This window comes from Hordeum vulgare, chromosome 2H (assembly GCF_904849725.1).
Source record: "Hordeum vulgare subsp. vulgare chromosome 2H, MorexV3_pseudomolecules_assembly, whole genome shotgun sequence".
Lineage (NCBI taxonomy): Eukaryota > Viridiplantae > Streptophyta > Magnoliopsida > Poales > Poaceae > Hordeum > Hordeum vulgare.
The window spans coordinates 624,501,449-624,515,953 of NC_058519.1; the positions used below are offsets into that span (position 1 = coordinate 624,501,449).

At 45.8% G+C, this 14,505-nt stretch overlaps 1 protein-coding gene across 1 annotated transcript; it reads right to left on the reverse strand.

The window, feature by feature from the left end:
• Nucleotides 1–11,056: 11,056 nt before the first annotated feature.
• Nucleotides 11,057–14,176, reverse strand: LOC123430936 (cytochrome P450 84A1-like). Its single transcript, XM_045114764.1, has 2 exons — nucleotides 13,141–14,176; nucleotides 11,057–11,948 (listed from the first exon to the last, which is right to left on the reverse strand). Exons 1-2 carry the CDS (start codon nucleotides 14,080–14,082, stop codon nucleotides 11,286–11,288), a joined length of 1,605 nt encoding a protein of 534 aa, XP_044970699.1. The 5' UTR covers nucleotides 14,083–14,176; the 3' UTR covers nucleotides 11,057–11,285.
• Nucleotides 14,177–14,505: the final 329 nt, after the last annotated feature.

The window sequence follows — 14,505 nt, forward strand, 5'->3', positions numbered from 1 at the left end:
CAAGACAGTCTATAACAGGTTGCAGGTCGTCTCTGTGGAGCCTTGCGTCAGAGAGAGGCAGTCCGAGGTATATGATCGGATGAATTTTGGTGAGGCACTCCGTTTGCACAACTGCCTCTTCAACCAGCCCCACTGTGCAGGTGATCGGAGTGGCAGTGCTCTTTGTCCAGTTCATGCGCAGGCCAGATGCCGATTGAAAGAGGTCAAGCAAAGTGACGGCGACGTGCATCTCGGATCTCGAGGGGTTGATGAACAGCACGTTGTCATCCGCATACATGGAGGTTTTGAACAGCATCTTGATCTTACCAATACTCTGCAGGACCTGGGTGCGGCTGGTGGCCTCCATGAAGGCAGCAAGGGAGTCCATGATGAGGACGAATAGGAGGCCTCCGGTGGTGGTCGATTGTATAGGAGAGATCACTGTTGATGTTGATCTTGGTAGGCGCGGTTGCGAGCAGCCCAGCTATCCAGTTTGTCCATCGACGGCCAAAACCTCTCGCCCTTAGCAGATCAAGGAGGAACTCCCAGGAAACCGTGTCAAAGGCTTTGGCAATATCTATTTTCAGTAATATAGCCGGTGTTTTCCTCGCCTTGAGGGTCTTGATCATGGCCTGGACGTACTCGAAATTGTCAAGGATAGATCTCTTCTTGATGAAAGCACTTTAACAAGGGGCAACAAGCCCATCGATCACAGTCCGTAGCCATCTAGCGAGGATCTTGGCGATTAGTTTAGCCACACTATGGACCAAGCTGATTGGTCTGAAATCCGTGAGTTGGGAGGCCCCTTCGACCTTGGGTAGCAGGATCATAACAGCGGTGTTGAGTGCCTGGAAATTCGTGGCGTTGTAGGGAACGAATTTGGCGATCGCATTCATCAGATCCACCTTAATTATGGGCCAGCATCGTTGATAGAATAAGCCCGTAAAGCCATCTGGTCCGGGCGCCTTTTCTGTATTGACCTCGTTGATGGCATCCAGCACCTCCTGTTCACCAATATCAGTGTCCAGGTGTTGCAGCAGATCATTGTTGGGCATGTACCCAAGGGCCGCAAAGTTGAGAGATGCAGATCGCGGCGTCGGCTGTCCTAGCAGATCCGAGAAGAAGTTGCCGACGAGTCTGAGTTTGTCATCCTGGCCGGAGAAATTTTGTCCCAGGTGCATGAGTGATTGTATATGGTTCTTCCTCCTTCTGGATGAGGCCTTCATCCGGAAGAATTGTGTGCACGCGTCCCCTTGTTTGATCTAAGAGCATCTCCAACAGCCGCGCTTCGCGCCGCGTTCAAAAAATTTATTTGCCGCACCGAAGCAGCGCGTCGCGCAACGCTGGCTCCAGCAGCAGCGCTAAAATGCAGCGCGCGCGTCGCTCCAGCAGCGCGCGGAAAAATGCAATGAACATGTGAATTTGACACAAACAAGTTGATGCATAAAAGTTCATGCCCACAAGTTCATCCAACCAAGTTCAAAATGCAAACTAAAGTTCAAGACATATAAATGAAAGACACATCAATCATCATCTTCCTCGTCTTCGTCCTCATCTTCCAAAGACGATTCTTCCGCCTCCGTAGATGAATCTTCCTCCCTAACCTCATCACGCAACGCATCACGTGAAGCTCTGACGGTGTTGGCAAGATCTTCAACGGCATCTTCATGGGAATGTGTGTGAGGAGGCACGTCGCGCTAGGGTTTTCGGCGGTGACGGCGGGGGGCTCGCGACTGTACAACAGGGTGAGCGGGGTGTCGGTCTGCGCGTCCATGGTGGCAGGGGCGCTGGTGCCGGCCCGCGCGGTGCGAAGGAGGAAGAAAGAGAGTGAGTTCGCGCGCACGCTCGAGTCTGCCGCGCGCGGAAGTGAGCGCTCCAAATTACCAGCGCGGGATAAGGCGATGGACAGCGCGTCCAGCTTGTTTTAGCGCGCGCGTGTTTTTTGCACCCGTTGGATCATCCCACTGCGTCGCGCGCGTGCTGAAAAGTTATATTTTTAAATGCGGCGTTTGTTTTGCGGTGCTGTTGAAGATGCTCTAAAGGACCCTCGCCTGCTGTCTCGAAGAAGCGTTTTAGTGCGCTGATGCCACGCAGGCGCGCTTTCAGATTATTGCGGAAGCGGTGCTCATCGGGTGTCAGGTCTCTGGTGTCTCTTGCTTTGTCCAATCTGTATATCAGTTCGTTGATCACATCCAAGGATCGGTTCATCTGACTCAGCATCTTGTTGTGCCTAACAACTTCGAAAAAGGATGTAAAATTATGCGTGCGCTAAAAAGTTTTGGACACGTGCTGACAAACGTTATCCCGCGCACTATATTTGATACGCCGGCTTTCACGCGAAGCAAACTCTGAACTGCTGCAGGTGGGGCCGCTGAGTGTGCGTCTGTTGGAGATGCTTCGGTCCCCGCGTTTCAAAAATGTTGCAGTAGTGCGTTAAAAAATTTATTGGACGCACAATTTTTATGTTGCCGTTGGAGATGCTCTTACCGGGGTTAAGGTCCTACACATTGTTCCTTCATATCACACAGAACCGAATGGTCTACTCGGACATGGAGACCACAAACATCATCATCATGTTAGATTGATCTATTTCCCAATGGGCCCAACGGCCCATTGGACCTTGACTCACGCCTTGATCGGGGGCGTCCAGCCCAAGCAAGGCTGATGGGCCCCTGTCGCGCAGTGCTATATATAGAGGAGGTGGGGACCATGGCACGAGTTACGAAGTCCACCGTCGCCGCTGCCACATCTCTCTCCTTCCCCACCGTCGTCACCACCTCACGACGGTCTCTGGAGGGAGCTCATCGAGTTCATCACAAGGTAATGATCTACTACTATCTTCGAACACATCTAGCCTTGACGATCCACGGGATCTATCAATGGTATCATGAGCCACGAGGGTTTTGATGTGTTTTGGTTTAAACATGTACAGAAAAGTTTTTCCTCCCCATTAAGAACCCTAGAAGAGGGCAAAGATCAAGATGAAAAGCAAAAGAAAAGGAAAGTCACCGGATTTCCATCCGGCAAAGAAGCGCCGCCGCAAGGCCGCGCCGTTCCTCTCGATCCGGACGGGCATCGGCAAGCCGAGCCGTTCGGAAGAAGAATCCACCTCTTCGGAGGCAAAGATCGGATCCGAAAATATCCAAAAAGGCAAAGAAAAGGCAAACGAAAAGACACCCCAACCGGGGCAAAGGGCACCACCACCGCGCCCTTGACGGTGGCGCGTTCACCTTGAAGGTGCTCGCGCGAGCCGGCAAAGGAACGGAGATGGAGCCACCATGTCACGCCGCTGCGGGATTCTCTGCACGGAAAAGAGAAGGGGCGCCACGGCCAACCCACTCGACGACGGCTCATCCACCGCAAGGGAACGGGCAACCGGCGAAAGGGGAGGCCACGGCGCCACCATCTGTTGCTCTGTCGGCGCTCTGTCTCTCTCTTAGAAGTAGATGGGGGAGGAGGGGCTGGTCGAGCAAGGCAAAAGAGGAGGTGAACAGGCTGGCGCGCGCGGCGGAGGGGGTTTTCGGCCCCATCGCCGGTGGCCCGCCATCGACGCGCAAGGGCGCAATGTATGGCTCTGCTCGCGCCTCTCTCTCTCTCAGATGCGGTGGATGAGGGGGTTAGCAGAGAAAGGAACTGGGGGGAAAGGAAGGAAGGCTCGCTGCGGTGGCTCTCCGTCGGCGACCGGACCGGACGGCCGGGGCTGTGTCGCGCGCAGAAGAGAGAGCAAAAGGGCGATGCGGCCAGAGGGCTGCGGGAGCCCAGCGCACTGCGCGACGCTGCGGGATTCAAGGCCAGAGAAAATGAGCGGCGACGGGGTGGAGGAATGGAACGCTAGGTTTCGGGCTCCCTTTTGTTCCACCGATCCCTGTGGGAAGCCGTTGGATGCCGCTCAACGGCTAGGATTCGCCTGTGTCGAAACCCTAGCGCCAACCAGGCAGCGGCCCAGGAAGATAGCGTCGGCCCAGGTCGAAGGAAAGGCTGGCCCTGGCTGGGGGAGCGAGGTTGCTGGCCTTTTTTCTATTTTTACACGAATTTTAATTTCTGTCCTATTAAGACAGATTTAAAATAGGCTTTTCTATGCATTTTTCCTATGAGAATATGTTTAGAAAATAGGAATTAAAAATGTTCGAGATTTCTGTAAAAGCAATGATAATTTTTCTGAAAAGAAAAATAAAGGATTCTGAAAATAAAAGAAGATTTTCAGAAAAAGAAAAGTTCATGGATTTTATAAAAGGGATTATATAGTTCATGAATTTTTAATTATGACAGAATATTTTTCTGTAATAGTAACATGTTTTTTCTGCAAAGAAAAATAAAAGGTTCTGAAAATAAAAGAAATATTTTCAGAAAGAGAAAAGTTCATGGATTTTACAAAAGGAAAATAAAGTTCATGAATTTTTTATTTCTCACAGAATAATTTTTTGTAAAGGTATATGAATTATCATATTCACGTTTTTCCGCTGCAAAGTAAAAAAGGTTTAGTCCTCCAATTAAATTGGAACCAATGGGAAAATTTAATTGGAAGAACTGTTATTAGCAAAGTTTTTCCCATGTGGGTGAAATAGGATTCAAACAGTTTCCGCTATGACAATAGAATGATGTTTGTTTTAAAGTTAAATATGGTATTGTTATTTTCTGACCAACGTTGATGATAACAATACTATAATTGTATGAGTCATCTTATGTTTAAAGCTTAAATCTCTGATAAATTTTGTATCAAAGTGATCAATTTTCGGAGCACAGATAGAGAAATGCATATTTCTATTACTGCTGCAATATGGTTAATGATGATGATTATTTCTTAGCAAAGTTGTTCAATAAGATTACTATCATCACATTGTTTATGAGTTATATGCATTATTTCCATTTCTACCCAACGGTGATATGGAATTAATGTAGAAGGATGATGTTTTATTCTAATCCTGCCACTATGATGATTTAGAATATTCCAGAAAGTTTAAAAGGTTTAATGTGCATGATTTTAATCACACCAACGTAGGGTTATTTTTATGCTCATTACCGTTGTTTATTGGCTAAGTTTTCTCAGACTAAAAGTTATTCAAGCTTTCACTCATGAAAACGAATGTTTTGGGTACTAGTGACCCGAAAGATGGAAAATAAAGGTTATAACTTGAGGGAATAAATTCTCTCTAAAGAATGGCTTCACAAGAAAAGAACTCTTGGATATTAATTCAAGAAAAGAAAAGAGATAGATCATTGAGAGTCTTGGTTGACGAATGTCTTTCATGTACTCTCTATGATGAAGTCTCCTTTTTCAATCAACATGATTGAAATGAAACAAGCAACATGCATGTTGAATTTGACCAACGTCGGATCAAACATGTGTGTCAAAGATAATTCAGATTTATTTCTGAATTTGATGAAGTCAAAAGTGCCAATTATGGCATTTATGTCCCTTACAGGGAATTACCCGCACGGCGGGAAAAGTCTGGGAAGAATGCGTGCGTAACCGGGTAAAGTTGACATTGTATTATGTCAACAATCCGTGTATGGCGGGAGAAATTTTGGCAAAGGCCTTATCCTGTTTGTCAGGAGAAAGTTATGATGACTCATGTGCGGTTAATGTCCCACTATGGGAGAAAAGTATGGAGTAGCTATTAAGCTTTCCTAGTATCGACCGTACACCTTATGTGTAACGGTCATTATGCAATCACTAAATCCAAAAAGGATAAAAGTAACAGACGAACCTAAAGACAAGAATGATATGCAAGTGTGACTTGCAGACAAGAATGATATGCAAGTGTGACTTGCAAAAGTGACAACTATAAAGAACTTTGTTGAGTTCCTGAAATGAAATGAGGAAAAATTACTCCCATACTAGTTAACTTATAACTTCATTTTACATGAAGTGATAAGTTGAATGAGCTAGATAATTGAAGTTTCCTCATTTCACAAAGAACTATGAATGGGTTTCGAAATTGTGGCGGAAAAGTTCTTGCCACATTTCGAGGGGGAGATAGAGACATGAAATAGATTCTAGTGTATTTCAAGACTCCTCTGTACTTTAGATGATGTGATGCACATTATGCATCTAAAGTGATCCATTAATGAAGAATGTGATTGTCAAGGGGAGTACGACAGTCATCTGAATAACGTCATTATGATACCCCTAAAGAAAAGAAACAGTTGTATTTCCGGATCTTTTATAGTTCCGAAAGCAGACTAAGGAATACAACAGTGGTGCTTAAAGTGCCATAAAGAAGAAAGTTTAAAGATATGTCATTTCTTCAGTGAAGATGGAGTAATCTAGGGGAGCATGTTGTATGACCCATACAACACCTGTTGTTAGCTCTACAAGGGATCTTGTGATACAGGTCCCTGTAAAACCTATTGCCTTTTGGAAATGGGTGACTATAGAATTAATTTGCCTCTTGGCAATGACAGAGCAACAACAACCCCATATGAAAGAAGTGCTAGTACGTGAGATTTTGATGGTCTCTTGGAATGTGAAAATCAGATACTTGTGACTACTATAAAGTCTATGTTAGTGAAATTCCATCATTTGAATTTCACTAACATAGACTTTATGAAGGGTCTACAAGGAAAATGTGACTCCAAAGGAAATATGTAAAGGTGTAAAACATGACTTAAATCGGAAGATTTTGTGCAAAGAAAATGAGAGGACAATTGCATTCATGCAAAGTTATAGAATAGGAAATTCGTTTCCCAATTCCTGTGCATGTGGATGACGTCCTACTTGCTAGTGGTGATGTCAATTCTAGTGCAGGAGGAGAGAAGAAGTTCTTGTCCTCAGGGTTCAAAAGAATAAAAGGGGTATTAGGAATGTCGCACGAAAATGCTAAGAAAGATTTCTAAAGTATGCATACGAGAAAACCTACGCCTGTTCTTATAGTCGGTGTTTCAAAAGTTAATAAGAAAAGATTGTAAACCAATATGGTACCATATGCTTCAGTTGTTGGAAGCTCAAGATGTTACCCTGACACAGTTCACGTATATATCCGGGTTGTTTTGGCAATGTCCAGTCCATAGATAAATCAATGGAATGGAGTCAAAGATATCGGCCTCATGCTAAAAGAAATAAGTGCTCTCAAAAGATTGTGAGTACAAAGGCAGGACTTGTGAAATGTATAGCGAAATCCACAATTGTCGCTAACTTTCATACTCGGAGTTTTGTGTGGAAAATCTCCAAATGAGTGAAACGATTGTCATCAATGTGATGCAATGATATGATATAGCTTGATATGAGGCCGAGGGACAGGAAAATTGATTAAGGCTACGTGTACCCGAAGTTGATAATGGTTGACAACAACGATAACCATTTTAAGATATTTCGCTCCTGTCACAACGAGTCAAGTGTTGATGCCAAACACACTGACAAAGAGTTACGTGTTGTGAAGGAGAAAGTCCGGAATTATGGAAAAATGCTTGAAATATAAAAGCAACAAACAAGTGTTTGCAGATCTGCTTATCAAAGGCTTACCGTCCAGTGTGTTCGGAGAACACACAGTCGACATGGGTTTTACGGTATAGTCTAATATTTCCGGACAATAAAGGGCCCAAGTTTAAAGAATCTATCTCAAAATAGAGAGGTACATTGTGGCGGTCTGATTCCATCGGCAATTGAACCGTGACGATGAAACATGCCCTATGCATTGATCTGTTACGAAACGGGTAAAGTTAAAAGTATATGAGGAGATCAAGGGGGAGAATGTTAGATTGATCTCTTTCCCAATGGGCCCAACGGTCCATTGGACCTTGACTCACGCCCTGATCGGGGGCGTCCAGCCCAAGCAAGGCTGGTGGGCCCCTGTCGCGCAGTGCTATATATAGAGGAGGTGGGGACCATGGCACGAGTTACGAAGTCCACCGCCGCCGCTGCCACATCTCTCTCCTTCCCCACCGTCCTCACCACCTCACGACGGTCTCTGGAGGGAGCTCATCGAGTTCATCACAAGGTAATGATCTACTACTATCTTCGAACACATCTAGCCTTGACGATCCACGGGATCTATCACATCATACATAGAGGTCATGGCAATAATATGCGAGTGATTAATATAACACGTGTATGAATCTAAACTGCGGTTTAGTATTACAAAGAGATGAAGAACGTGTTGGTGAAGAAGATGTGGGTGATGATAATGATGATGACGAAGATCGATAGCAGAGCCTCCTTCATCGGGTTGATGGCGTAAGTGGTGGTAGACGGCCATTTGTCAATTTTCCCTTCGGATCCCTTCAGGAGGTCAGGTTTCTTGGTTCTGGAGCGTGTTTCTATTTTCGCCATTCCTGGCCCGCGAGATTCGAAGGACGGGGTTGAAGAACTCAACAAGGGAGGTTGCAAGACATTGGAGACCGAGGCTGAAGACTCTTTGCTGAGCACTTCTTTTTGTTTGTAGTACTAGTAGTAGTTAGTTCACTTCAGAGAGGGGCATGGTGGGTGGGAGCGCTATCAACAGTTTGCGCGCAAATCGTGAAGGGCACGTTACTACTGATAAGGCGGATGCAAATGTGATGGTTCCAGAGAGATAAATTTCCTAATAAATTTGTAGATATGGGCGCGGTTTTCTGTGTGGAAGGATTTTGCTGAATTCATCATCTGCAAATATCGAACTTGACAAGACACATCTTGCGTGCTTGTTTGCGAATCACAGCTGACTGAATTCAGTACCACTTTGCTTGGCATCCTTGTTTTTTCGTAACACAACTGGCTGAACCCAATTGCTCAATTGCGTGGTCCAAAATCACAGCATTGAAACTATGCAGCTCTAGCAGTAAGAGCATCATATAATGCCCCAACCTGTAAAACAAAATAAGGGCTTGTGTAAAAAATGATGTCAGATCAGACCTCGCAAACGTGTCTGATCCGTAAACATTTTTTAGGGGCGCGGCAAAATCCCCTCCCCGATCCACAAAAACACATATTTTCGCCTCGCATATACGATGCCCTGTATCCCACGGAAGCGGTTGGCGAGCCGAACATTTCAACCCATGCCCTTTTTCCACACCCTTCCACCGCCGCGCCGTTATTGGTTCCACCAGTTCGCTGCCGGCTATTCCGCCAAATATGCAGGGTGAATCGCGCCGCAGTGGCGCCCCTGTCCTCTTTCGCCGAGCCGCTTCACCGGCTTCCCCGAATTGGCCAATCCACCTTGGTGGGAGAGCCACCGTCGGAGATGGATTTGAGCCTGTGCGAGAAGTTTCTGCTCGAGGATTCATCCATTCGGATGACTCGGATGTTGAGACGATGCTTCAAACATTTTGCCAGCAGAGTTTGTGATGGCCCTTGCCGTGAAGGAGCACGAAGACGAGCACCGAAAGAGGTGGCGAGGGTCAATTGTTCGGGGTCTCTGCATTTCTCGAAATCGCCATCTCGGGAACGAGATGCTGATGCGAGACTACTTCGCCGCCAATCCAACATACCCGTCACACCTCTTCCGGAGAAGGTACCGTATGCGCAGATCCCTCTTTGTTAAAATTGTTCAAGCTTGCGAGGCGAATTGTCGATATTTTACTCAAAGAAGGAATGTCGCGGGCTTAAAGGGATTTAGTGCATATCAAAAAATCTCGACAGCTATGCGGGTAATTTCATACGCGTTCCGCCTGACTATACCGATGAGTACCTTCGCATTGGGAAAGATAGTACAATTGAGTGAGTGAGTAGGTTTGCCAAAGTGGTCATCCGTGTCTTTGGTCCTGAATATCTTCGGGCACCGAACGAGGAAGACACAAAAAAATTGATGGCGTTTAATGAAAGAAGAGGTTGTCCTGCATGCTGGGAAGCATAGATTGTATGCGTTGAACTTGGAAAAATTGTCCAAAAGCATGGCAGGGAATGTACCGTGGCAAGTCTCGTGATGTAACAATTGTGCTAGAGGTCGTAGCTTCACATGATTTATGAATTTGGCATTTCTTTTTTTGGTATGTCGGGTACTCTAAATGTTATTAATGTGTTGCAACGGTCTCATTTGCAATCTAGGCTTGTTAGTGGTGATGCTCCAGCTTGTAACTACACTATGAATGGGCATGAGTACACAAAAGGATACTATCTTGTAGATGGTATATACCCTTCTTGATGCACATTTGTGAAGAACATCGAAGACCCCCAAAGTAGGAAAGAGTCTGAATTCGCAAGGGCACAAGAGGCAGCCTGAAAATACATTGGAAGAGCATTTGGGGTTTTGCAATCTAGGCTTGCCATTGTTCGTGGTCCTGCTCGGTTTAGGGACCAACGATCCTTAAAAACATCATAACATGTTGTGTTATTCTTCACAATATGATTCTCGAAGATGAGAGAGGCATGAACTTGGAGTTCTTCTATGACAATGTTGGCAGTCGTGTCAAACCAGCTAGAGACCCTGACCGAATTAGAGTTTTTCTTCAGACCTATGGGGAGATTGAAAATGCAAACACCCATTGTCAACTTCAGAAGGATCTCATTGAGCACCATTGGCAAAGGGCTGGGCAGTAACACATTTCATTTTTTCATTCATGTGTGATTTGTATACCGGACAAGTTTTGTATTCATGTGTGACATTCATTTAGTTTGCTCCAGTGATTTGAATAATTATTGTACTTTGAATGATTACTGTATTTGTAATATTAACATTTTACTTATATTACACATGATGAGTAATTTCGATTTACGGGGTATTCGGTTTGCGGGGTCGATGCGGTGCCGCCCGAGCAGACCCCGCATTACCGACCCGTAAAAAACATCTTCTACGAATATCTTTTTTACGGGTTTATTTTGGGGGATTTCACATCCGCATCGGCCCGCAAAATCCTCTTTTTGCGAACTGTAAACACCTTTTACGGATTGACTATATGTGGGGTCTGCTAGAGATGCTTTGATGTTTCTTTGCGGCAATGGACTCTTGCACTAATGAACAGTTCTTTCTTTGAGAATTAGTAATAATGTAAGTTTTTTTTTAACTAAAGTAATAATGTAAGCGGTCTGTAGGCCAAGCTAGACGGGCTTGATTTTCGCTGGAGAGAAAAGTAGCAAGCTGGGCCCTTCGGTTGGACGGGGTCCGAGGGTGGGAGTCAAGATCGGCGGCGAGAAGATGCACGGCCTGAAGGAAGAAGTAAAATGCATGCTTGGCTGTAGCAAACGCCTCGCACAAATGCACGATATGTTTCATGCAGGATCTAAAAGTATCCATAAACTTGGTCAATTGTGTACAAAGTTTGATTAAATTTTGGATCCATGGACGAATGGACCCGTTGTCTAATACGCTGATATTGTGTCATCCTGAACCGGGTGAAACATCTTTATTGTGTCACAGGATGAATGTACTTTCCCGTGCGCATACAACACGACATCACGCCTTGTGCGTGGCATCAACGTCGGAGACACAAGGGTGCGAAAGCCGGGGCGTTGGCACGGCGCAGAGCCTGGTGGCGCGCGGCGCGGTGAGTCCGAAGATGTCGGTCATGTCGAGCTCCGACGGCTTCATGCCATCGGGCAGCGCCCAGTTGAACCCGTGGGCGAGTTGGGCGACAGCAAATTCCAATGAGTAGATGCCAAGCGCCATCCCAGGGCACGAGCGGCGGCCAGACCCGAACGGCAGGAACTCGAAGCAGTTGCCCTTGAAATCCACCTTTGCGGCCTCTCCTTCCACTGCCATAAACCTCGATGGTCGGAACATGTCGGCGTCCTTCCACACCTTGGCGTTTCGACCAATGTCGAAGACGTTGATCATGATACTTGAGCCCTGGGGTACTGAATAGCCACCGACCACACAATCCTTAGCGTTCTCGTGGTGGAGAATCGGGATGGGCGGGTGTAGTCGAAGCGTCTCCTTGATTACGCACTTGAGGAAGGGGAGCTTGTCGAGGTCCGACTCATCCACGTTCCGGTCAAGACCCACCACGTCGGCAAGCTCCTCCTGCAGCCGACGAAGCTCATTGGGGCTGTGCATCATCTCTGCCATTGCCCACTCAATCCCGGATGCCACCGTCTCCGTCCCACCAAACATCACGTCCTGCCAAGCCACATTATATCAGTTTATTTCACGTGCATATACACAAAAGCAAAAACAGATCATTCTCATGTGACATAAGTATATACTTGCGGTGTATACAATGCGATCACACACAAAGTCATGCTAACAGTGTAGGAAGACCGGACTCGTAATATATTTTAAAAATAAGAAAACTTGCATATTTTATGAATTACTTGTGTGACTTTGAAACATATTTTGATATCATATAAAAATGTCCATGTAATAAAAATTTGTTCATGTTTCTTTTAAATATTGATGCAATTTTAAGAATATCAAAGTCTTTAAAAACCGTCCTGCAATTTTAAAAATAATTAGATGTTTTAGAATATTCATGCAGTTTCAAGTAAATTTAAAAAGTGTTCCAATATTTATAAATAAAATTTGTAAGTTTAGAATGTTCATGTTTATTTATTAAATGATAATGAATTTTAGAAAGTATTAATGTATTTCATAAAATGCTTTTTTGTTTTTATAAAAATTATTGTTTTTCTTTTTAGAAATGAAACATCGAAAGCAAAGTAATAAAACTATGAAAAAAATACGAATAATAAACTACTCCCTCGGTCCTATATCAGTATAAAAAGAGCTCTTATATTATGGGACAAACGAGTAATAGGTTGAAAAATAATGATCTGAAAATCCCCATAGCTATATGTGCATCTTCAACAGGAAGGAATAGGGACCACTAGAGCCTAACTAAGCGGGGATGTTCTCAAACTTCACTTCTTTTTTTTCTTCTTCCCTTTCTCCTGGTTACTTCTGTACTTTTCTTCTATCTACCCCAATGGAAATAAGTCATTTTTGTCAAAAAAAAAAGGGACTGAAAGAAAACAAGAATCGAAAGTCTACTTGTAGAAAAAACTATTTTCAGAATATTCAACAATCATAAGAAACACTAAGAAACAAAAATATTATCTTCAGAAAAAGAAATAATAACATTAGTACTAAAAAATTCAGAGAGAAAAAATGCATGCAACCTTGAAAAGAAGAACACAAGAACAGAAAAATAAAGAAAATAGCCGCGCAAACCAAAAAAAAATTGACAACTAAAGAGTTGACTTAGACCTAATAATATTAGTCCCTCCGTATCATAATATATTATGATAAGGTACTAGTTCCTTAAAAAAAAGTACTATTACGAAACTAGTAATGGAATTTTTGGTGTCCTTACCATGATCATGGCTTTGATGTTGTCACGGGTGAGGCGGAGCGTGTTCTGCAGGTCGTCGCCATCGGCCTTCTTCGGCTTCGCCTCAGAGAGGAACGCGAGCATGTCGTCCACCATGTCGGCGTCCACGTCGTCCGGGTTCTTTCCTCTCTCCATGTGCTCGTCTATGATCTTGTCGATGAACTCATCGAGGGCGGCGCGCGCGGCGCGGGCGCGCACGTTGGTGCCCTGGTCCGCCCAGCCGAGCCACGGGATGAAGTCGCCGAGGCTGAATGCCGCGAAGAGATGGGAGAACTCCTGCATGATGGCGATGAACTCGTCCCGTTTCCCGGCATCGCCGGCGGCGTCGGCGCCGAACGCGGCCCGGAAGGTGACGTTCTTGGTGAGGTTGAAGATGAGCTCGCCGAGGTTCACGGACTCGCCGGTCTGCCGGGCCACGGCGCGGACGAGCGCCGCGGACTCGTCGCGCACGGCGAGCCAGGTCCCCGCGCGGCGCCGGCTGAAGAGCTTCATCACGCAGAGCTTGCGCATCTGGCGCCAGAAGGGCCCGTAGTGCGCGAACGCCATGTCGGCGCGGTCGTAGGTGAGGTATATGGCGGCGATGGTAGCCGGCCGGTTCGAGAAGGCGACGTCCTGCGCCTGCAGCACCTCCTGGGCGTACTCCGGCGTCGACAGGACGATGGCGTGGACCTTGCCGAGGCGGATGTGGAAAATGCTGCCGTACTGCTTCGCCAGAGCCGCGAGCCCCCGGTGGGTCAGCTGGTCCTGGTCCATCGTAAACATGTTGCCGACGATCGGCAGCGGATACGGCCCCGGGGGCAGCGGCGGCGCCTTGCCACGCCGCCGTCGCAGCCGCTGCAGCACCACGAGGACCACCGAGGCAATGAAGAACCAGGTCACTGGCTCTTGGAGCCATTCCATGGCGATCGTGGCCAAGCCCACCATTGTTTGATACTCAAACTGGAAGCTCTCCCTAATTTTCCTTGTTTTGTTGGGGCGTTCGATTGTGCGAGTTTGAGGTTGATTGCGCTCTTGGAGGAGAGCTGAGGAGGAAAGTGGAGGGAGCCGGGTCTATATAGTACTCCTATGAGTGAGATTTGCTAATTGGAATTAATGAGGAGAAGGGCCCACAGTGAGTTTATAAAAACTGATACTCCTATATAGTATGAGATTTGCTGATTATACGTATTTCTATAAACGATTTTAGCTTATCTCTCGCGCACAGCTGGTCAAATTTGTTTGTTCATTTTCTTATCCAACCAAAAAGTGGTGCATGCTTATCTCTAACCCATATTTTTGCCCTTTTATGTGGCCCGCAAATTACCGTATTATTTAATGAAACTCAACCCCCCCTAAATATAAGACGTT